Source organism: Abramis brama, assembly GCF_963993115.1.
Source record: "Abramis brama genome assembly, chromosome: 3".
Taxonomy (NCBI): domain Eukaryota; kingdom Metazoa; phylum Chordata; class Actinopteri; order Cypriniformes; family Leuciscidae; genus Abramis; species Abramis brama.
The window spans coordinates 22,565,396-22,587,953 of NC_139965.1; the positions used below are offsets into that span (position 1 = coordinate 22,565,396).

The 22,558-nt window shown below is 39.5% G+C and overlaps 1 protein-coding gene across 1 annotated transcript in view; it reads left to right on the top strand.

Annotated features, from left to right (window-relative positions):
- Nucleotides 1–22,558, top strand: part of zanl (zonadhesin, like) — a gene marked incomplete at its 5' end in the record, with an annotated part of 40,538 nt that extends 17,980 nt beyond the window's left edge. Inside the window, 55 exons of the mRNA XM_084108580.1 lie at nt 8–156; nt 247–375; nt 483–621; nt 713–854; nt 991–1,187; nt 1,294–1,432; nt 2,012–2,128; nt 2,347–2,471; nt 2,823–2,968; nt 3,184–3,327; nt 3,836–3,943; nt 4,052–4,221; nt 4,602–4,804; nt 4,946–5,087; nt 5,406–5,599; nt 5,691–5,835; nt 5,931–6,175; nt 6,286–6,434; nt 6,525–6,653; nt 6,761–6,899; nt 6,993–7,134; nt 7,271–7,467; nt 7,574–7,712; nt 8,243–8,359; nt 8,571–8,695; nt 8,965–9,110; nt 9,975–10,118; nt 10,220–10,327; nt 10,436–10,605; nt 11,012–11,214; nt 12,113–12,254; nt 12,392–12,639; nt 12,740–12,917; nt 13,048–13,156; nt 13,282–13,376; nt 14,067–14,243; nt 14,542–14,744; nt 14,924–15,068; nt 15,168–15,409; nt 15,599–15,763; nt 15,944–16,071; nt 16,267–16,538; nt 16,704–16,912; nt 17,945–18,089; nt 18,316–18,563; nt 18,705–18,834; nt 18,973–19,174; nt 19,309–19,467; nt 19,694–19,824; nt 20,858–21,060; nt 21,179–21,314; nt 21,543–21,692; nt 21,783–21,873; nt 22,023–22,072; nt 22,161–22,558. Of these exons, the coding sequence (XP_083964706.1) occupies nt 8–156; nt 247–375; nt 483–621; nt 713–854; nt 991–1,187; nt 1,294–1,432; nt 2,012–2,128; nt 2,347–2,471; nt 2,823–2,968; nt 3,184–3,327; nt 3,836–3,943; nt 4,052–4,221; nt 4,602–4,804; nt 4,946–5,087; nt 5,406–5,599; nt 5,691–5,835; nt 5,931–6,175; nt 6,286–6,434; nt 6,525–6,653; nt 6,761–6,899; nt 6,993–7,134; nt 7,271–7,467; nt 7,574–7,712; nt 8,243–8,359; nt 8,571–8,695; nt 8,965–9,110; nt 9,975–10,118; nt 10,220–10,327; nt 10,436–10,605; nt 11,012–11,214; nt 12,113–12,254; nt 12,392–12,639; nt 12,740–12,917; nt 13,048–13,156; nt 13,282–13,376; nt 14,067–14,243; nt 14,542–14,744; nt 14,924–15,068; nt 15,168–15,409; nt 15,599–15,763; nt 15,944–16,071; nt 16,267–16,538; nt 16,704–16,912; nt 17,945–18,089; nt 18,316–18,563; nt 18,705–18,834; nt 18,973–19,174; nt 19,309–19,467; nt 19,694–19,824; nt 20,858–21,060; nt 21,179–21,314; nt 21,543–21,692; nt 21,783–21,873; nt 22,023–22,072; nt 22,161–22,234 (8,574 nt within the window). The 3' untranslated portion in view covers nt 22,235–22,558. The remainder of the gene's footprint in view (nt 1–7; nt 157–246; nt 376–482; nt 622–712; nt 855–990; nt 1,188–1,293; nt 1,433–2,011; nt 2,129–2,346; nt 2,472–2,822; nt 2,969–3,183; nt 3,328–3,835; nt 3,944–4,051; nt 4,222–4,601; nt 4,805–4,945; nt 5,088–5,405; nt 5,600–5,690; nt 5,836–5,930; nt 6,176–6,285; nt 6,435–6,524; nt 6,654–6,760; nt 6,900–6,992; nt 7,135–7,270; nt 7,468–7,573; nt 7,713–8,242; nt 8,360–8,570; nt 8,696–8,964; nt 9,111–9,974; nt 10,119–10,219; nt 10,328–10,435; nt 10,606–11,011; nt 11,215–12,112; nt 12,255–12,391; nt 12,640–12,739; nt 12,918–13,047; nt 13,157–13,281; nt 13,377–14,066; nt 14,244–14,541; nt 14,745–14,923; nt 15,069–15,167; nt 15,410–15,598; nt 15,764–15,943; nt 16,072–16,266; nt 16,539–16,703; nt 16,913–17,944; nt 18,090–18,315; nt 18,564–18,704; nt 18,835–18,972; nt 19,175–19,308; nt 19,468–19,693; nt 19,825–20,857; nt 21,061–21,178; nt 21,315–21,542; nt 21,693–21,782; nt 21,874–22,022; nt 22,073–22,160) is intronic.

Sequence of the window (22,558 nt, forward strand, 5' to 3'; positions counted from 1 at the left end):
TTCTCAGGTCAATGGTACCAACGTGAACATTCCTCTGAGTCCTGTCAGTGGTGTTGACATTTTTATGTCTGGCAAGCACTACACAGTGGTCTTGAACTTTGGAGTAACTGTACGTTACGATGGAAACCACTTTATGGACATTAAAGTTATCAAGGAGTGAGTATGGTTCTTATAAAAGTTTTTTTAATAACTATTACAACTTGATCCACTTTTAAATGTTTCTACATGCTTGTGATCATTTTACAGCTATGAGGACAAACTTTGTGGACTGTGTGGGGACTACAACGGAGACTCTAAGGATGACTTCCAGACCCCGACTGGTGAACTGGTCCAAAACCCCAATGACTTTGGCCACAGCTGGAACACAGACCCTGAGTAAGTTAATATGCAGTGCACATACTGTTAGTTCTAAAAGACTCATCTACAGTATGTTATCTATTAATTCATTTCATAGATGACTTAACTCTGATTCTGCCTTTCAGATGTAACAAGCCAGAGGTCGACCCAACCCCAGGATGCACAGATGCTGAGCAGGAGTTGTATGAAGGGCCAGCTTACTGTGGTCTCATATTGGACACCAATGGCCCATTTGCTGCTTGCCATCCAAAAGTCAACCCAAATGTGAGTGAAGTCAGGTCAGATTATTTGAATTGCTTTAGTGTGTAATTTTAACCATATAAAAGATACTTACAGATCTTAACCCTGTGTGTAGGGTTTCTTCCAAGACTGTTTGTTTGATGTGTGTGAGCTGGATGGAGCTCATTCTGCGTTGTGTGAAGCAATAGAGTCGTACGTCAACGAATGTCAGGACCGTGGCGTCACAATTGGACCCTGGAGAAACAGCACCTTCTGTCGTATGTCTGAAAAATACATATTCCTCAACCACAAACTCTAACAAAAACTGCTGACATCAATGGCTTGTACTATTTCTCACACTGTCAGATAGAGTGAAGTTTATGACTAGTACTAAAACACGTTCTTCCTCTCCAGCTCTGAAATGCCCACCCAACAGTCATTTTGAATCATGCGCCCCAATTTGCCAACCTTCCTGTAACCCAATTCCACCAAATCAGTGCACTGGGCCTTGTTCTGAAGGATGTGTTTGTGACCCTGGATACATCCTCAGTGCTGGCCAGTGTGTGAAAGAAGACACATGTGGCTGCAGGCATAATGGACATTATTATCAGGTGAGGAAACTGTATGTGGAATCATTTAGGACAGTGATGGTTTGTTATCGTCAATCAAGTAGTATTTTTCATCAAACTAACATATTTCTTCTCTGCATGGATTTAGCCAGGTGAAGAGTTCTACACCAAGGACTGTGAGCTACTGTGTAAGTGTAACCCCCCGTTCGTTTCCTGTAGCGCTGCTGACTGTCCACCAATGGAACAGTGTGGAGTACAGGATGGTGTAACTGGGTGTTACCCAGAAGGTGAGTACTTTGGTTAACTCCGTAAGTGTTTTTCCATTCACATTGAAATAGGATTTCAGTCAGACTAAAGCAATAATGTCTTTTTAACATGTGAACAATTTAGTCTGAAATAATTTTTTGTATCATTTTGTAATCAAATCATACATGTGATTGTATCTTAACTTTGTCTAGCCTGTACATGTTAATCAGACTACAACTGGTCTCAGTGCTGTGTGCATGCTTTGAAAGATGTGACATGCAATGTGTATTTAATTCTTCAAATACTCGATTACGTATTGTGTCATGCATACTTGGACAAAGAGCGGGAAAATGTGGCTTGACTATGCATGTTGACTGTACATGTAAATGTACATTATGTAATAGTATACTGTGGTCAGGTCATAGCACCACATACTTTCTTTTTCTTTTTTTATTATTATTCTTCCTCTTCTTTTTTTTCTTTTTTTTTTCTTACAAATAATGCACTATATACAATATTACATTATTATACAATATACTAAACAAACTACATATTTTTTAGCCCTTAACAAATGGTTGATTAATTTATTAAACACTTAATTTCTTTTCACAATCCCCCAGGATCTCAAGACTGTATTATCTCTGGTGACCCTCATTATAACACCTTTGATGGCAAATACTACAGCTTCATGGGCACCTGCACCTACACTCTGGCCCGCACCTGTAAAAACAACACTGGTAAGCAATGGCCAAGACAGGGTGCAAAGATCCAAACTAGTAATGAGTTTACAGTGCTTTGGTTATCAGTAGTTTTTATGGAGTAGCACAAAAATCCTATTTCGTATCAATGTGCATGAAATATTCCTGAAACAAAGTTGAAATGTTTTAATAGTTTAAACTTTAAAGTATAATAAACTTTTAAAACAACTTTACTTTCCTCTCTCCTGGGTCTGCAGGCCCCTGGTTCTCCATAGAGGGTAAGAATGAAGAGAGAGGAATTTCTGGTGTTTCTTACCTGAGGAAACTGTACGTGACTGTTGATGGTGTCACTGTGACAATGATGAAAAACAGGAGAACTCTGGTCAGTATCCACAGCAGCTGCCATCATTAAACCACCACTGAAGTCATTCTGTAATCTTGAGATCAACAATTGAGATTTCAAGTCAACAGCTAAACTATATTTTAGTTTTTCTGAAATTTTCATTTCTGAGATTAAGTAAATGGACTATGGACATAATAGTTTTCAACTTAAATATTTTCTTTCAGTTGTTCCTAATCTGTTCATAATCACAATATCTCTGTCCATTTTTCATTTCTTCAAGAATAATATTTCCTTTATAACAAAAGAAAAAAAATCTCACAGTTCTTCTAGTGAAAGATAAAATTAGTCTTCAATCCATCTCTATTGTTTATCTCTTTTTCACACATCCAGGTAAATGGACTCAGGGTGTCCCTCCCCCACTTGCCATCTCCGCTCATTTCTCTGTCTCTTGCTGGCCAATATGTAATCCTCACAACTTCGTTCGGCCTGGAGGTGAAGTGGGACGGCAACCATTACGCCAAGATCTCTGTTCCCAGGTACTAAAACTCTGAAAACAGCCTCATTGAAATATATACACAGTACATAACTCTGACCTGAAGTATTTGTCAGGAAACACTAAGATCCACCATGATTGTTAAGGGTTAGGATTTGAGTAAATCCTGCAAAACAAAAAACAAAAAGTGTCTCTAGGGAAAGGAACATCTTTACATTAATCTCGCTCTCTTTTTTCCTCTCTCTCATATTTTATCAGTTCCTACTATGACCAGATGTGTGGCCTGTGTGGAGACTACGATGGAAACCCTAATAATGACTTCACTAAGCCAGATGGCTCCCAATCTGACAGCTCACATCAGTTTGGCGACAGCTGGCAAACTGATGAGGACGAGGATGCAACGTCAGTACCTCTTTCTTTTCTGCATTTTATCAACTGCACATGCAGGTGTAATGAACTTAGGCCAGTAAGACTGTGCATGTAAACCTCACTCCCCTAGCCTCCAGAGGCATGTTAGCGACTGACGCTAGAGGCTGCTGCCGTTAGCGTCCTTGTTAGCGCGCCCGCCTCCCACACCGGTTCGAATCCCCCTCGGAGCGGGTCGAGTAGGACAGGTTACATTTGGTGCAGTTGAAATGGATAAGAGTGAGGTTTAGGGGGGCGAGTGTAATGCATGTAGGCCAGTAAGAGCTGTGTGTGTAAACCTCACTCCACTATCATCAGTCACTAATGCGCCTCTTGAGGCCAGAGTCTGCGATCTTAAGTGTCCTTGTTAGGACGCCCGCCTCTCACACCAGAGACCCCGGTTCAAATCCCGCTCGAAACGGGTTGGATAGGACCGGTCACACAGGCAGCACAATGTTTTGAGGATCAGGTCGATTTCATATGTTCAATGATGATGTGTTTTCAGGTGCAAGCCTGACCCTGGACCTCAACCACCCTGTGATCCTGTGCTGGAGGGTGTGGTGTCAAACCCAGAGAACTGTGGGAGAATAACTGACACAAATGGACCTTTTAGGTTAGGATTTACCAAACTATGACATTTCCAAAAACTGCTAATAAACAATGATGAAAAACTTTTAGTGCTTAAACATTGTACACTTTCTCTTACATTTGCTCCTCACAGAAACTGTATAAATGTGGTGGACCCGTTGCCGTTCTTCCAGAGCTGTGTGTTTGATATGTGCCGTTATCAAGGGCTGCAGCAGGCCCTTTGTGACCAGCTTCAAGCTTACACTGATGCTTGCCTGAGTGCAGGTGCACCTGTCCATCAGTGGAGGGAGCCAGCCTTCTGCCGTGAGTCACACTCTCTTATAGGATGTATCGTATCGCACAGTGTATAACGTTTTAAACATATACTAAAGAAGTACAATTTGGCAACTTACATCCATGCAAGAATAACATTTCACATTCTCAGTGACAAACCTGCTTTAAGCTTTCTCTAATGCACAATATTAATTATTGAAATGGAGTTCAGGAGGTTGGAAATAGACAGCTAGAGTCGATTACTTATGTTAGCTTTAGTCTTTTTGATTATTTATTTGACTTCTATGACAGTGATGCCATCACTGAGGGAAGAGGACATGAGACTGGGAAACTACATACTCCACATTGCATCCTCACTTCAGCCTTAATTTCACACTCATTTACTGATGCTTTACCCCTTTTTTCTACAGCTCTGTTATGTCCTCCAAACAGCCATTACTCCATATGTGTGAGCTCCTGTCCGGAGACATGTCTGGGTATCAATGGACCACCAGGCTGCAGTGAGAAGTGTGTAGAGGGCTGTGAGTGCAACCCTGGCTTCATCCTCAGTGACGACAAATGTGTTCCTGTTAAAGACTGTGGCTGTGTGGACCCCTCAGGCTCCTACCACCCAGTGAGTTTAAAACCAGGGCCGACCCGTGGGCTTCTGGGGCCATGGACGAGATTATGAAAATAAGACCCAAAACATTGATTTCAACATTCATGAAACCACTGCAAAAATGACAGACATTCCTCTCAATGTGGCCATGTTTAGGTGAATGAGAGCTGGTCTCTGGAGGGCTGTAAGCAGAAGTGTACATGTGAGGGTGGAGGAACTATTCAGTGTTACGACACCAGCTGTCTTCCTACTGAGAGTTGCCAACTTGAAGATGGAGACTATGTCTGCAAACCAAGTGGTAACAATTATAATACTGGTTTATTCATAATAATGTTTTGAGCACATGTACGGGTACATTTATTTACACATATTTAACACATCATGAATACACACATGCAGTTATACACAAACCAATTGAACCTCCTGACAGATCTGGAACTTATATTTCTAACTTCATTTTTATCTTTCTCTTTAGATATAAGCATTTGTTTTGTCTCTATTGACCCTCATTGCCTCCTCTGATAATAAAGTAGATCACTTCATGAGTACCTGCTCCTACTCTATCAAAAAATGACAAGATTCGTATAGCTAAACAACTCTTCATGTGTTCCAACAGTGAACTGCCCTCCAGACTCTGAATACATTGATTGCGGCCCAGCCTGTATTCCTACCTGCGCAGAACCCTCCACCAACTGCTCTGGTTCTTGCATCAGCGGCTGCTTCTGTAAACCAGGATTTGTTTTCCGTGGCCGGCGCTGTGTTCCTATTGAGCAGTGTGGGTGCCTGGATGAAGAAAACAATTACTTTGAGGTACAAGAGTTGTCGTTGATGTGAGGCTGCATTTTTATCCATTTCTGGGACCTAAGCCTTTGCTCTAAACTTGTTCTGTATTTACACTCAGCCTGGTGAGATCATTTTTGGAAATGGCTGTTCCAAGTTGTGTCGCTGTGCTGGCAACTACACTTTCGACTGTGTGGACAACAGCTGTGACCCTGTGACAGAAGAATGTCGGGAGGTTGGTGGAGTGCATGGCTGCTACCTTAAAGGTAATGTACAAAACAACAACAACAATATTCCCTTTAACTATTTTTTTGAATTTTTTAAATTATATCTTTGACATCAACATATTTTTCACTCACAGGAACTTCCACCTGTATTGTTTCTGGTGATCCCCATTACACCACCTTTGATAATCGGCGCTACGACTTCATGGGAAACTGTTCTTACCTGATGTCTGAACTTTGTAACAGCACAGATGTGCCCCACTTTGCTGTATACACAGACAATGAGAATCGCTACAACAATCCTTATATCAGTTATGTAAAAGCAGTTCATGTCCATGCGCTGGGAGTGATAGTGTCTATTCTGAAAGGAGGAACTGTGCAGGTCAGAGAAAAGAACATTGATTTCAATATTACTGCTAATGTACATATACTGTAGACATCTTATTTAGAGGCACATTCAAATGGACAGTTATGTTTTCTGACTTTTCTCAGGTCAATGGTACCAAAGTGAACATTCCTCTGAGTCCTGTCAGTGGTGTTGACATTTTTATGTCTGGCAAGCACTACACAGTGGTCTTGAACTTTGGAGTAACTGTACGTTACGATGGAAACCACTTTATGGACATCAAAGTTATCAAGGAGTGAGTATGGTTCTTATAAAAGTATTTTTAATAACTATTACAACTTGATCCACTTTTAAATGTTTCTACATGCTTGTGATCATTTTACAGCTATGAGGACAAACTTTGTGGACTGTGTGGGGACTACAACGGAGACTCTAAGGATGACTTCCAGACCCCGACTGGTGAACTGGTCCAAAACCCCAATGACTTTGGCCACAGCTGGAACACAGACCCTGAGTAAGTTAATATGCAATGCACATACTGTTAGTTCTAAAAGACTCATCTACAGTATGTTATCTATTAATTCATTTCATAGATGACTTAACTCTGATTCTGCCTTTCAGATGTAACAAGCCAGAGGTCGACCCAACCCCAGGATGCACAGATGCTGAGCAGGAGTTGTATGAAGGGCCAGCTTACTGTGGTCTCATATTGGACACCAATGGCCCATTTGCTGCTTGCCATCCAAAAGTCAACCCAAATGTGAGTGAAGTCAGGTCAGATTATTTGAATTGCTTTAGTGTGTAATTTTAACCATATAAAAGATACTTACAGATCTTAACCCTGTGTTTATAGGGTTTCTTCCAAGACTGTTTGTTTGATGTGTGTGAGCTGGATGGAGCTCATTCTGCGTTGTGTGAAGCAATAGAGTCGTACGTCAACGAATGTCAGGACCGTGGCGTCACAATTGGACCCTGGAGAAACAGCACCTTCTGTCGTATGTCTGAAAAATACATATTCCTCAACCACAAACTCTAACAAAAACTGCTGACATCAATGGCTTGTACTATTTCTCACACTGTCAGATAGAGTGAAGTTTATGACTAGTACTAAAACACGTTCTTCCTCTCCAGCTCTGAAATGCCCACCCAACAGTCATTTTGAATCATGCGCCCCAATTTGCCAACCTTCCTGTAACCCAATTCCACCAAATCAGTGCACTGGGCCTTGTTCTGAAGGATGTGTTTGTGACCCTGGATACATCCTCAGTGCTGGCCAGTGTGTGAAAGAAGACACATGTGGCTGCAGGCATAATGGACATTATTATCAGGTGAGGAAACTGTATGTGGAATCATTTAGGACAGTGATGGTTTGTTATAGTCAATCAAGTAGTATTTTTCATCAAACTAACATATTTCTTCTCTGCATGGATTTAGCCAGGTGAAGAGTTCTACACCAAGGACTGTGAGCTACTGTGTAAGTGTAACCCCCCGTCCGTTTCCTGTAGCGCTGCTGACTGTCCACCAATGGAACAGTGTGGAGTACAGGATGGTGTAACTGGGTGTTACCCAGAAGGTGAGTCCCATAGTTAGGTAAACTCAGTAAGTGCATTTCCATTCACTTTTCATCCATCCATCAAATTTCAGTCAGGCTAAAGCAATAATTGTCTTTTTTTTATGTCTGCTTAAAATCATACTAGTCCAGTTTTGCAATGTTGAGCTAACAAATTTAGATACTAGTTCGGCTTTGTCCAGCATGTATATGCATTAATAAGACAACAGCTGGTCTTAGCTTGCATTAATTCTGAAAGACAGATGCTGTTTGTAATTAATCCTTGTTAATATTTGATTATACATTGTATCATGTATGTTTGGCTAGAGAAATGGAGACTCTAGCTTGACTATGTGTGTGTGAACTTACTTTATATAATAGCATACCATGGTAGTAGGATGTTGTATTACATGCAAACAGATTATAACATCACAAACTTTTCATTACATACGAAAAGTATATCTGACAATATACTATTGCACTTTACACAAACTTTAGCACTTAAAAGATGGTTGATGTATTTAAAAATACTTAATCTTTTCACAATCCCCCAGGATCTCAAGACTGTATTATCTCTGGTGACCCTCATTATAACACCTTTGATGGCAAATACTACAGCTTCATGGGCACCTGCACCTACACTCTGGCCCGCACCTGTAAAAACAACACTGGTAAGCAATGGCCAAAACCATTTTAAAACCATCCACAATCAGCAGTGACATTAGAATGCTTTGGTCAACAGTAGGTGTTATGGAGAAACAAAAAATCCTGCCATTCTTAATATTGATTCAATGTACATTAAATGTTCCCAAAATTTACTTAAAAATGAAGTTTCAATAAGAATTTAAAATAACTTTACTTTCCTCTCTCCTGGGTCTGCAGGCCCCTGGTTCTCCATAGAGGGTAAGAATGAAGAGAGAGGAATTTCTGGTCTTTCTTACCTGAGGAAACTGTACGTGACTGTTGATGGTGTCACTGTGACAATGATGAAAAACAGGAGAACTCTGGTCAGTATCCACAGCAGCTGCCATCATTAAACCACCACTGAAGTCATTCTGTAATCTTGAGATGAAGAATTGAGACAGCTAAAATATGTTTTAGTCTCTCTTCGATTATGGCATTAAGTAAATAAAGACAATAGTTTTGAGACACTCCTCATATCCAAAATATTTTCTTTCAGTTGTTCCTAATCTGTTCATAATCACATTTCTTCTAGTGAAAGATAAAATTAGTCTTCAATCCATCTTTATTGTTTATCTCTTTTTCACACATCCAGGTAAATGGACTCAGGGTGTCCCTCCCCCACTCGCCATCTCCGCTCATTTCTTTGACTCTTGCTGGCCAATATGTAATCCTCACAACTTCGTTCGGCCTGGAGGTGAAGTGGGACGGCAACCATTACACCAAGATCTCTGTTCCCAGGTACTAAAGCTCTGAAAACAGCCTCAATGAAATATATACAGAGTACATAACTCTGACCTGAAGTATTTGTCAGGAAACACTAAGATCCACCATGATTCTTGAAGGATTAGTTAACCCCAAAATTAGAATTCATTCATTTCTCACCCTCATGTCGTTCCAAACCCGTAACACTTTTGTTCATCTTCAGAATGCAAATCTTTTTAATGAAATCTGAGAGCTTTCTGTCCCTCTATTGACAGCCTACACAATTACCGCCTTCAAGTCCCAGAAAGGTAGTAAAGTAATCCATGTGACTCCAGTGGATTAACCTGGTTATGAAGTGACGTGAGTGCTTTCTTTGCACCAAAAAATGTAATTTACCACTCTACTTTTAAATATGAATGTCTAATGCACATTCATGTAACAACGTCCGCTCTCGTGTCAACACGCATGCGTCATGGTGCTCTCGTGAACACGTGCTGGAGATTCATATTTTGTAAATAAAATGGTAAATTGTAGTTTTTTGCTCAAACAAAGCACTCATAAATTTGAGGCTAAACCTCTGGAGTCACATGGATTACTCTAATGATGTCTTTACTATATTTCTGGGGGTTTAAAGTTGCGTAGACTGTCAATGGAGGGACAGAAAGCTCTCAGATTTCATTAAAAGATCTTCATTTGTGTTTCGAAGATGAACAAAAGTCTTACGAGTTAGGAACGACATGAGGGTGAGACATTAATGACAGAATTTTCATTTTTGGGTGAACTAACCCTTTAAGGGTTATAGGATTCTTCCCACAAAATCAAAAAAATCAAAAACCATCTCTGGGGAAATGAACATCTTAAAATTAATCCCTCTCGCTTTGTTCTTCTCTTACTCATCAGTTCCTACTATGACCAGATGTGTGGTCTGTGTGGAGACTACGATGGAAACCCTAATAATGACTTCACTAAGCCAGATGGCTCCCAATCTGACAGCTCACATCAGTTTGGCGACAGCTGGCAAACTGATGAGGACGAGGATGCAACGTCAGTACCTCTTTCTTTTCTGCATTTTAACAACTGCACAGGCAGCACAGTGTTTTGAGGATTAGGTTGACTTCATTTGTTCAATGATGATGTGTTTTCAGATGCAAGCCTGACCCTGGACCTCAACCACCCTGTGATCCTGTGCTGGAGGGTGTGGTGTCAAACCCAGAGAACTGTGGGAGAATAACTGACACAAATGGACCCTTTAGGTCAGGATTTACCAAACTATGACATTTCCAAATACTGCTAATAAACAATGATGAAAAACTTTTAGTGCTTACACATTGTACACTTTCTCTTACATTTGCTCCTCACAGGGACTGTATAAATGTGGTGGACCCGTTGCCGTTCTTCCAGAGCTGTGTGTTTGATATGTGCCGTTATCAAGGGCTGCAGCAGGCCCTTTGTGACCAGCTTCAAGCTTACACTGATGCTTGCCTGAGTGCAGGTGCACCTGTCCATCAGTGGAGGGAGCCAGGCTTCTGCCGTGAGTCACACTCACATGTCTCATATTGCATTAAGTGTTGAACGGATTGAGAATGTGATAAAGCAGCAAAATTTGGCAACTTGCATCCGTGCAAGAATAACATTTCATATTCCCAGTGAAGTCAGCTTTCAGCTCTCTCTAATGGACAAAATAAATTATTGAAGTAAATGCAGTTCAGGAGGTTGAAATAGGACAGCTAGAGTTGAACACTTACGTTAACTTTAGCCTGATTGTTTTTATTATTTATGAAGCTTTTATGCCTTTAAAGGCCAGAGTGGTAGAGACAGGAATGCTGTCACTGAGGGAAGAGGACATGGGACTGGGAAACTACATACTCCACATTGCATCTGCACTTTAAACTTATTTTCACCATCAGTTAATGATGTTTTTCCTCATTTTTCTACAGCTCTGGTATGTCCTCCAAACAGCCATTACTCCATATGTGTGAGCTCCTGTCCGGAGACATGTCTGGGTATCAATGGACCACCAGGCTGCAGTGAGAAGTGTGTAGAGGGCTGTGAGTGCAACCCTGGCTTCATCCTCAGTGGCAACAAATGTGTTCCTGTTAAAGACTGTGGCTGTGTGGACCCCTCAGGCTCCTACCACCCAGTGAGTTTAAAACCAGGGCAAAAACGTGGGCTTCTGGGGCCATGGACGAGATTATGAAAATAATATTAAAAATTTTGATCAAAACATCCACAAAACCATTGCAACCATGACAAGTTATTTTAAAAGTCTAAAAATGTCCCATGTTCTCGAATCATCCATGATGTTATTGTTCTATCTCTCTGTTATAGAATAAATAAACATTCAGACGTCTTGAAGAGCAGATATTCGTAGAAACTTTAGTTTGCATATTAATTGCTAAATTTGTCATATTATTCTTCAGAAAACGTGACAACCACATTGTGTCTGTCATAAAAAGTGCTTTAAACACTGAACAGCAAGAGCACCAACTCAAAAAGTCAAATTTTTCATGATTTACCTTCTGAATGTCTGTCCAATGTGAGCACATTTGAAACAATACTGTGATTAACGGTACGAGTTCCCAGCCATGCACCGCGACGTGAATAAATTATGCAAATCAATACTTTAATGGAGATTGTTTTACTGTTTTCTGTTTTATTTATGCTGTTGTTGTTGTGTTTGTCACTTTCAGATTTAAAAATAGATAGTTATTAGAAATTAGGTAATTCTAATTAGAATTAGAATTAAAATGGATGGTTATATCAGACAAATTAAAATAAAGGATAACCAAATATTCGGTCGACTGGATGTTTCAACAAATAGGCTGAGTAAATAATTCAACAATAGAACACAACGGCTGCTAAATTAACCTTTTTGGTGAACTGATCAAATGAATCGAGTCACTGGGATAAATCATAGTCTATAGGATTGCTTAAAACATAGTGAAGATTTATTTTATTAATATAAGGCATTTATGTTTTAAAAAAGAAGAAATGTGGTTAATGTTTTAACACATTCCTCTCAATGTGGCCATGTTTAGGTGAATGAGAGCTGGTATCTGGAGGGCTGTACGCAGAAGTGCACATGTGAGGGTGGAGGAACTATTCAGTGTTACAACACCAGCTGTCTTCCTACTGAGAGTTGTCAACTTCAAGATGGAGACTATGTCTGCAAACCACTTGGTAACAAATACTGGTTTACACTTAGTACAGTTTATAGCATGTGCACTGGTATATTTGTTTACACATCTTATCACATACACGCAGTTCTGCACAAACCTGTTGAGACATGGAACTCTTTTTTTTAAAATCTCTTTTAGGTACAGGCATTTGCTCTGTTTCTGGTGACCCTCATTATAACTCCTTTGATGATAAAGTACATCACTTCATGGGTGCCTGCTCCTACACTCTCACTAAGCCCTGTAATGAGACCTCCGGCTTGCCATACTTTTCTGTGGAGACACAGAACGAGCACAGAGACAATAATAAGAAAGTGTCTTATGTAAGATCTGTTATCATCAATGTCCATGACACAAAGGTCATTTTGGGCAAGGGTCGCAAAGTTCAGGTAAGGGACATTTCTGAGATTTGTGAGAGCTAAATAACAGATTAGAGAAGATCAGAACTGTGGTGCATACGTAAGCTTACCTTATTCCTACATCCTGCAGGTGAATGGAGTTCAGGTCACTGTACCTGTCACACTTCCAAACGGCATCAAGATCTTCCTAAGTGGCAAATTTGTGGTGCTTGAGACCGACTTTGGATTGCGTGTCCGTTTTGATGGAAATCATCATGCAGATGTCACCCTGCCTTCTTCCTACAGCGGACTGTTATGTGGACTCTGTGGTAAAGACTGCAAATTCAATTATCTCACTTTATTGATGATTATAATGAAGACTCAAGAGCTCAAGAGTTGCTACTAATCAAATATTAATAGTCTTATATGATTCATTTAAATAATGATAATATATTACAGGAAACTATAATGATAACCCTGATGATGACAACATCAAGCCAGATGGAAAGCCAACAGACAGCACCAACGAGCTTGGAGAGAGCTGGCAGGTGCCCGATGACAGACCCGAGTAAGTTTAAAGCATATTTGACTCTGCACTGCACCAGTAATAGTAAGGTTTTGTTAATTTTTAAATGAATATGCTCTTTTTATCATTGAAGCTTTAATCATTCATGCCTTTCGTATCTTGCATAGTTGTACTCATGACGGAGGAGACATTGAATGTGATGACAAGATCCAGAGTGAAGCTACGAAACCTACTAGCTGTGGCATGATCACCGATCCAAATGGTGGGACACACATACACTCAAACATACTGTTTTTCAAATAATTTCAAATCAGCATATGATTTGGTTGCAGGATATAATAATTTAACAGTGTTTTGGGGCTTAGTGTTACTTTTCTCAATCACCCATAGTTATTGTCCACTTTGCTCCCCTCAGGTTGGATTGTTTGTTATACTTATATTGCTTATGCCAGAGTTATTATAGTTATCTGAAATAAAAAATAAAAAATTATAGCTTTAAAAAAATAAATAAATCTGTTAACTGAAATGAATCAAAATATAAAAGAAACATTAACTTATTTATTTCAGCTGATTGCCAAGGCAACATTTCTCATCTTCATTTAGTTTAAATTCATGTACTAAAATAACTAAATCTAAAACCAAAAAAAAAAAAAATCTATAGACATATTTTTTTTTTAAACATACAAAACATGCAACAAAATTACTAAAACTTTAACTAAAATTAAAATTATATACAAATAAAAACTATAATAATATCTGAATGATACTAAAATGAATAACACTGCTAATGACCTGAACGTCAAGACTAAAGTGTGCAAGTCCTCATTCTGCTCTATTTATGCTTCTATTCCAGCACATCTGTTCATTTCATTGATTTTCTCAGTTTTATAGGGCCGTTCTTCTGACACCTGTTTTGTGCACCATTAAAGGCTATTAATCATTATTTTCCCAGGAATCTTCAAGCCATGTCATGCAGTGGTGCCTCCCGAGCCTTACTTTGAGAACTGTGTGTTTGATCAGTGTGGCACCGGTGGCGCCGCAGTGGCACTGTGCCAAGCTATTCAAAGCTATGCTGACCTGTGCGCTCAAGCTGGGGTGCCAATTAACTGGAGAAATAACACCTTCTGCCGTAAGTGTTTGAGCCCTACAGGCACTCTGTAACGCGCCCTTTAAAACCTGCTATTAACTGTATCCTGGTATCCTTTTTAAGACTTTGTAGTGTGCACCCTTCAATTAGAGAGCCTTCAATAGGTGCTGTTTCTCTCTTTTGTTGCGAAAGTGGCTGAGTTAAAACGGTTGTACTTGTTTTGTCTCTCCTTCTCCGGCCATTGTCTCCAGTTTCTCGTCTTCCCACTATTTTCATTCCTTTGTTCTCATTGTTCTCATCTGTTTATTGAACACCACTCCTTTATTTCCATTTCTTGCAGCTATTAAATGTCAGGTTGGTAGTCACTATGAGCCTTGTGGTTCAGCGTGTCCAGCCAGTTGTCAGGACCCTGGATCTGAAGGCACTTGTACTGAGCCCTGTGTTGAGGGATGTGTGTGTGACCCTGGATTTGTCCTCAGTGGAGACCAGTGTGTGCCCTTCAAGGAGTGTGGTTGCACTGACAAAGACAACAACTACAGGCCTGTGAGTGGTTCTTTAGAAGATTGAATGAAACTTTTACTTCTGTTTTCACGTTTTAAACAATTTCATCTCAAAAAAAGATATTAAATAATATAACTGAATAATAGTTTAATTCAGTTCATTTTTGTTTCTAGTTTCCTTTGTGCAATCAAATGATTAATTCATTTCAATTTGTTTTTCAGGTTGGAGACAGCTGGTTCACAAAAGATGACTGCACAGAGCGCTGTGTTTGTTCACCTTTCAATAACGTGACATGCGAGGCATGGCAGTGCGGTCCCGCTCAGGAATGTAAAGTCAATGAGGGTCAGCTGGGCTGTGTGAATACAGGTACATACTCTACCAAAAACAAATGTTAATCCATGTCTATCCATCCATACATACATCTCTCTATCTGTCAGACAGACTACTAACTGGCCTTCTTTGCAGGAGTGGGCATTTGCCACATTGCTGGTGATCCTCACTACTACACATTTGACGGGATCATGCACACCTTCATGGGTACGTGCACTTACACGCTGGTGGCAATATGCGACATCTCTATGGTGACACCCTTCACCATTGTGGCCAAGAACGAAGAACGCGGCCAGCCAGAAGCTTCGTATGTTCGCTCCGTGACCGTCTACCTGCCCACTGCCAACATCACCATCAGCAAGAACGGAAGAGTACTGGTGAGAGTCCGAGAAGGAAAGAGGAAGAGATGGAGTAGTGGCTTTAACTATGTTGCATTTGCATGTCTTCTGATTAGACAGTGAAATATTGCATAATATAATAGATACGATTCTAAACCATATGAATTCAGTGATCTTATTGTGCTAAATCTCTGGCCTGTACTCACATGTGTTTTCTCCTCCGACTAGCTGGATGAACGCAGGATAAAGACCCCCTACGACATCACTGCAGCCAAGGCACGGGTGTTTAGCAGTGGAGTAAACACCATACTAGACACTGACTTTGGCCTGATTGTGAAGTTTGATGGAGTGCACCATATTGAGATCACAGTGCCTGGAGACTATTTCAACAAGGTATGAAACTACACAAAAACAAAACTAGAACATCACTCTACTTTGTTTTTGTAGTAAATATATTCTTTTGATACTGATATTTGATTAATAAACCAGACGGTTCCCTTTTTGTACCACATTAAAGATTTTCCACAAGAAGCAAAACACACTTTTTTTTGTCCTTCAACATTTCTATTATAGGTGTGTGGAATGTGCGGTAACTACAACGGTGATTCATCTGACGATAACTTGATGCCTGATGGCAAACCAGCCAAAAATGCCATTGAACTTGGTAACAGCTGGAAAGCAGAGGGAGACAGTGATCCTGGGTGAGTGTTAGATTATTTGGTGCCTCTAAGCACCTCTCCATAATTCAGAAATAAACAAACCTAGATAGATAGCAGCATTACAAACACACTTATATGATGCATATGAATTTGTGGCATCATGGTGAAAAATTAATAGAGTTCCACTTTTTTCATTCTTCTGTTGTATTCATCCGTTCCTTGTTCCTCCATCCGCAGCTGCAAACCTGATCCAAGACCTGAAGACAAGCCCAACTGTGACGAGAATGAGGAAGAAATCTTCCAGTCACAATGCGCAGCTTCGATCCTGTCTGATCTCTTCAAGCCCTGTCACTCTCTCATTCCTCCAGAAGCCTTTCTGGGGAACTGTATCTATGACATGTGCGAATATGATGGTATGGAGTCGACTCTGTGCGATAACATTGAGGCTTACGCCCAGGCATGTTATAGCGCTGGAATCAAGATCAGCTGGAGGAACAGCACATTCTGCCGTAAGTGACAGAGAAAGAGGGAAGAAAAGGCGAAGAGATGTGCTGAGAATGTTATGCTGAGCTGGGTGACAGCTGGGAGAAATGGTCTCTAAATATGTCAGAGAATCATTGTAATTTAAGTTCAATGCATCATACCTCTTTCCTTTTGTGTGTTTTTATTTCCAGCTCTCCCATGTCCACCAAACAGTCACTACTCTGACTGCACAGCACCATGTCCTCCTACTTGTGCCGACCTCTTCCCCATATTCTGCCCATTACCACCCAATAGCTGTGTTGAAGGCTGCCAGTGCAATGCAGGCTTCGTGTTAAGTGATGGCAAGTGTGTTCCCCTCTCAAGCTGTGGATGTGTTGACAGCAATGGAGAGTATCATGAGGTAAGTAAACTTTGGGGCAAAAAAGAAATAAAAAATCAGCTTTCCTTAAAGTGTTCACCCAAAAATGAACATTTTGTCATCATTTACTCACCCTCATGTTGTTCCAAACCTGTATGGGTTTCTTTCTTATGTTGAACACAAAAGAAGATATTTTAAAGAATGTTGGTATCCAGACAGTTGACGGTAGCCATTGACTTCCATTGTATTTTTTTTCCTACTATGGAAGTCAATGGCTACCGTTTACTCTTTGATTATCAAACTAACATTCTTTAAAATATTTTATTTTGTGTTCAACATAAGAAAGAAACTTATATAGGTTTGGAATAGGGTAAGTGATGACAAAATTTTCATTTTTGGGTGAACTATCGCTTTAATACTAGAATGCCATGATGGTTGACTGAAATATTGAGTGATACTATTGTTCAAAAGTTGTTGGTCTGATCTTTTTCTTTTTTTCTTTTTTTTGAAAGAAAGAAAGAAAATTTTATTCAGCAATTGCACATTAATTTGATCAGAAATTCAGTTAAAAAAAAATTAATGTTACAAATTATTCTGAACTTTCCATTCTTTAAAAAATCCTGAAGACAATTATTTTAATTATTTCCACAAAAATAAGCAGAACAACTGCTTTCAACATTGATAATAAAAATAAATGTTTCCTAATTTCTGAAGGATCATGTGATCATGTCAGCTTCGCATCACATGAATAAATTACACTTACTGTTATTTATTTTTATTTTTATTTTTTGTTCAAATAAATACAGCTTTAGTGAGCCTTCTTAGAGACTTTTTCTAACGTTAAAAATCTTACCGACCCCAAACCTTTGAATAGTAGTGTATATATATATTGAAGACATCTATTCTTCAAATCTATCCTTTTCTATTCTATTCTTTAAAACTCTTCTATTCTTCATCTCATGATTGATATCATTTTCTATGTAAATGTATAATATATTAGAAAAGGGTGCTGTAAAGATAGCTGTGCTTTTATTTTATATGACACATAATAGTAATGCCTGGTATACATTTCAGGTGGGAGATTCGTGGATAACTGACCACTGCGAACAGAGGTGCAGCTGCAGCCTTGGAGGACTGCTGTCCTGCACATCCTTTGAATGCAATGAGAACTCAATCTGTGATCTTGACAGCAATGGAGACCGTTACTGCAAACCTGAGAGTGAGTTTTACAATGCGAAACACTAAGAATGAGGGAAAAATGTCCAAAAATTGCTTAATTCAGACCATCTGAGCTGAATTCTGAATTCGAAACTTACACTGAAGTTACATTGGGCCTGGTTTACATCTAAAGAAATGCATATCTTAGACCCTCTAAGCAGTTTCCAGATTAGTCTTAATGTCCACCTCAGGGATAAACTAACTCAAACTTCTTTTACTTTTCGCAGAATTCGATGACTGCAATATTGCTGGGGACCCTCACTATCGAACCTTTGACAATTACAATCACCACTACCAGGGAGCGTATACGTATGTATTAACCAAAGGAAACGATCTGCCAAGCTCCCTCACCCCTTTCACTGTCCGCGGCAAAAACCAAAGGCAGGGAGGAATCAGTCGGGTGTCCCTTCTGCACGAGGTCTATGTGGACGTGTACGGCATTAGTGTTCGCATGCAACAGAAGAAGAAAGTGCTGGTGAGAGAATCATGGGATATGTAGTCAGTCCTAATAGCTGTATCTAACAGACTTTCAAACCACTGCTACTTGATACGTGGATTACACTATATAGTAAAATGCCACATCATAGAAGTCTTCTGCATTGTTTTCCTCCATCAGGTCAATGGCGAGAAAGTTGGCCTACCGTACAGTCCTGTACAGGGAGTTAACATTAAAACCAAGTCTCGCTTTGTTATGCTCACAACTGACTTTGGCCTTTCTGTGCGCTTTGATGGCAGTTCCCAAGGAGGTACAAGACCAAATCTCAAACTTAAAACGAACATTAGAAAAGGATTTTCTGTAATGCCTAGCTTGCTTATTTTTTGAAGTATATAATCACAAACACTCTCTCTCTTTCTCTTTCTCTTCCTCTCCCTCTCCCCTAAAGTGGTGAGTCTTCCTAGTGTGTACAGATCTCGTGTGCTCGGTCTGTGTGGTAATTATGATGGACGCACCAGTAACGAGTACACAAAACCAGACGGCACAGTTACGCGCAACCTCAATGAGTTTGGAGACAGCTGGAGAGTAACTGACAAAGATGGGGCTAGTCTTCGGATCACACCCCTACCGAAGATGGTGCACCTGCACAAGTACGGGAGAATCAGTTTACCTGTTATGCTATGCATTATAAATCAGCTGGGATGAAAATTCTCATGGAGTTCACCCTAACCATATAAAATAAAATTTATCCTACTCCTAAAAATCCTGTCTTCTTTACGATTAGGCGTGAAGTGGAGGGAGATCTAGATTCAGGGTTTGAGATGGTGGGCTGCACAGAGGATCAGCTGACTGAGCTGAGGAATGAACAGTGTGGGGCTCTCAGTGACCCTGATGGTCCTTTCGCTGCCTGTAATGCTGTGGTCGAACCAAACGTGTTCCAGGAGTGAGTAATGTGTGCATTCGTTTGTGTGTGAGAGTGTGTACACTCTAGGGACAGCAAGTACTGTGTGAGTTAGACAATAACATAATGTGTAGTGGGTGTGTATTGCACTAACTCTGAATGAGAGCATGTGTTATGTGCATTGTGTTTGACTGAGATAAACTCTTGATTTATGGGTGTTGGTACAGATTCACAGTTCTTCATGACCGTGTGTGTGTGTGCATTGCAGTGATTGTGTGTTTGACCTGTGTGCTGAGCCGGGCAGTGAAGTACTGCGCTGTGCAAGTTATGCTGTCTACGCTCGGGCTTGCCAAGATCAGGGTGTCCAAATAAAGCCATGGAGACAGGAGCTGAAGTGTGGTATGACAAAAATAAATAAATAAATAAATAAATAAATAAATGCAGACTTTATCCAGCCTGTAGCACACTACTTTTCCAAAAAGTTTGGGATCAGTAAGATTTTTCCCACAAAAATATTAAGCAGCACAACTGTTTTCAACATTGATAATAACACCTGGTGTAACTACACAGGAACAAACGAGTAACGCACTATTAACATTCTAGTAACAACTATTAACTAACAAGAAACTCTGATTAACTAATTAGTAAGTAATAGCGCTCAGTCGAATGTGGTAGTTCACTATTAATCATTAACTACTATTTTTCATACCTCACTGAAGACTACTAAGAACTACTATATACAGGTTCATAATTAATATTAATAATGCATAATGTATAATACAAGGTAATGGATCCTACATCTTTCTAAAGGAACTACTAATAATTTGGATCAGTATTCTAAAGTGAAGATCATGGGAACACACTAGTAATGACTAAAGTGTTACCAAATCCATCGGAAGGAATTACTATTCAAAATCTTACAAATATCTCAAAAGCTTACAATGACTTCAGTCAATATTAGGTAGTTATCATGTTTTTCACTTTAGAATGCTGATCCAAATAATAAGTAGTTCCTTTAGAAGGATGTAGTAACACTTGATTCATTACTATTGGGTCACCGTATAACATGCATTATTCATGTTATTGTTAACTATAAACCTGTATATAGTAGTTCTCTGGGATGTATGAAAAAAACTGATTAGCTAATAGTGAACTACCAAATTCAACTGAGCGCTATTACTTAATTAGTTTCTTGTTAGTTAATAGTAGTTACTAGAATGTTAATAGTGCATTACTCATTTGTTCCTGTGTAGTTATTCATTAATGAAGTAACAGTATTCTAAAGTGTTACCAATACTTACTGTTACCAATAAAATCTTACTGACCCTAAACTTTTGGTAGTGTATGTAAAAACACTGAATTCGTCTTGTATATCCACGTTTCCTCTTTCGCATATACTTTCCTGATTGTGTGTGTTTGTGATCACATTCAGATCTGCAATGTGGGGCCAACAGCACCTACTCCTTCTGTATGACTCCATGCCCGGCGTCCTGCGCAGACCTTGCGGCTCCTTCGGAGTGCGAGCAAACAGAATGTGTGGAGGGATGTCAGTGCGCCTCTGGCTTTGTCCTGAGCGACCAAGACTGTGTGCCTTACAGCCAGTGTGGATGCACTTATCTAGATCGCTACTATGTGGTGAGGCTTTTGATGCATGTAATATACTACAGGTTAAAGGTTATGATGTAACATGAATTGTACCGAAAAATGAAACAAGACATTGCACTTGCTGATCATGTTTCTCTGAACCCTACAGCTCAAGGAGACATTTGTGACAGACGATTGTTCACAGAGTTGTGAGTGCACTACAACTGGTGCTGTGTGTCAAGCAAAGAGCTGTGGAGACAACGAGATCTGCACTGTGTACGAGACCAAACGCGACTGCTATAAAAGTGAGCATTTGATTGAGATTACTCTTAAAGCATTTTATCAATGAATATTGGATATTCTGGCTCGAAATATATTTGATAAATATATCATGATGCATAGCTTGAGACCTTTCTTAGTCTACAAATAATATCGGATAGGATATTATGTGGATTCATTATCATATTACAGATGCTTCAGAAGAGTAGTGCACTGATTTTTAACTTATTTTGCTCTCTCTCTCTCTCTCTCAGTGAGTCCATGTTTGAGCTCACCCTGTCAGAACGATGGTACCTGTGTGGTAAAAACAGATGGTTCTGGGTACACCTGCACTTGCTCTGAAGGTTTTGAGGGCACAAACTGTGAGCTCTTTAAAGTCCCCACTGAGGATGAGGAAGGCCTGGGTAAGTGAATGTGAACATACTGTATTCTTTAATGCTTAAAAATGAAACCATATATGCCAGTAGAGTTTTTACCTGCTTGCTGTTTTATAGATAAAACATCTATCATCTTGATTGGAGTCCTTGTTCCGCTTGGCGTCATCCTCATAGTCACTGCAATTGTGTGCATTTACAAGAAGTGCTGGTAAAGCCCATTTAAAGAATAAACTCTTATCAAAAACACTGATTGTCTATGATGTCAAAAAGTAGAAAGCCAAGCAAATAAAATAATTCAATTTTTATTTTTTTTTATTTTTTTTGGATAAATATGATTTTTTATCTCTTTTTACACAGCCGCAAGAAAATTACTTATGAGACAAGTAAAATTGAACTGAGCAAAACAGGTAGGTGATAACTGATTGTCTTTCTAAAACACCATAAAAACTATGAGAAGTATAATATGAGCTGTAATATGAGTGTTTTTGTTCACAGCGCATCCCTATAAAAATCTGGATGATAGTAAGCAGGGAGCAGACAACAGCGAGCTGAAGGCAACAACATTCTGAAATGTTTTTTGGCATTGATTTGCTGATATGTGCAGATTTCTTTTAAATATTTATTCACTTTAAACGTCTTTGTGGAATATGTGAAATAACTGGTAAAACCTCTGTTAATAGTTTTTCAACCTTTCAGTAACTTATTTGTAAACTTTATTGTAATTTTTGGTGTGAGGTATGAGGTGTGAGGTATGAGGTGTGATATGATTGGGGAAACAAGTGCGATTTTCAAATGTCTGTGAACATCTGATATGAAATAAATTATATTTTCTGTCCTTTTATGGCAATTTTTTATTATTATTTTGAATAAGTTAAGGAGACGATTTATGCCCT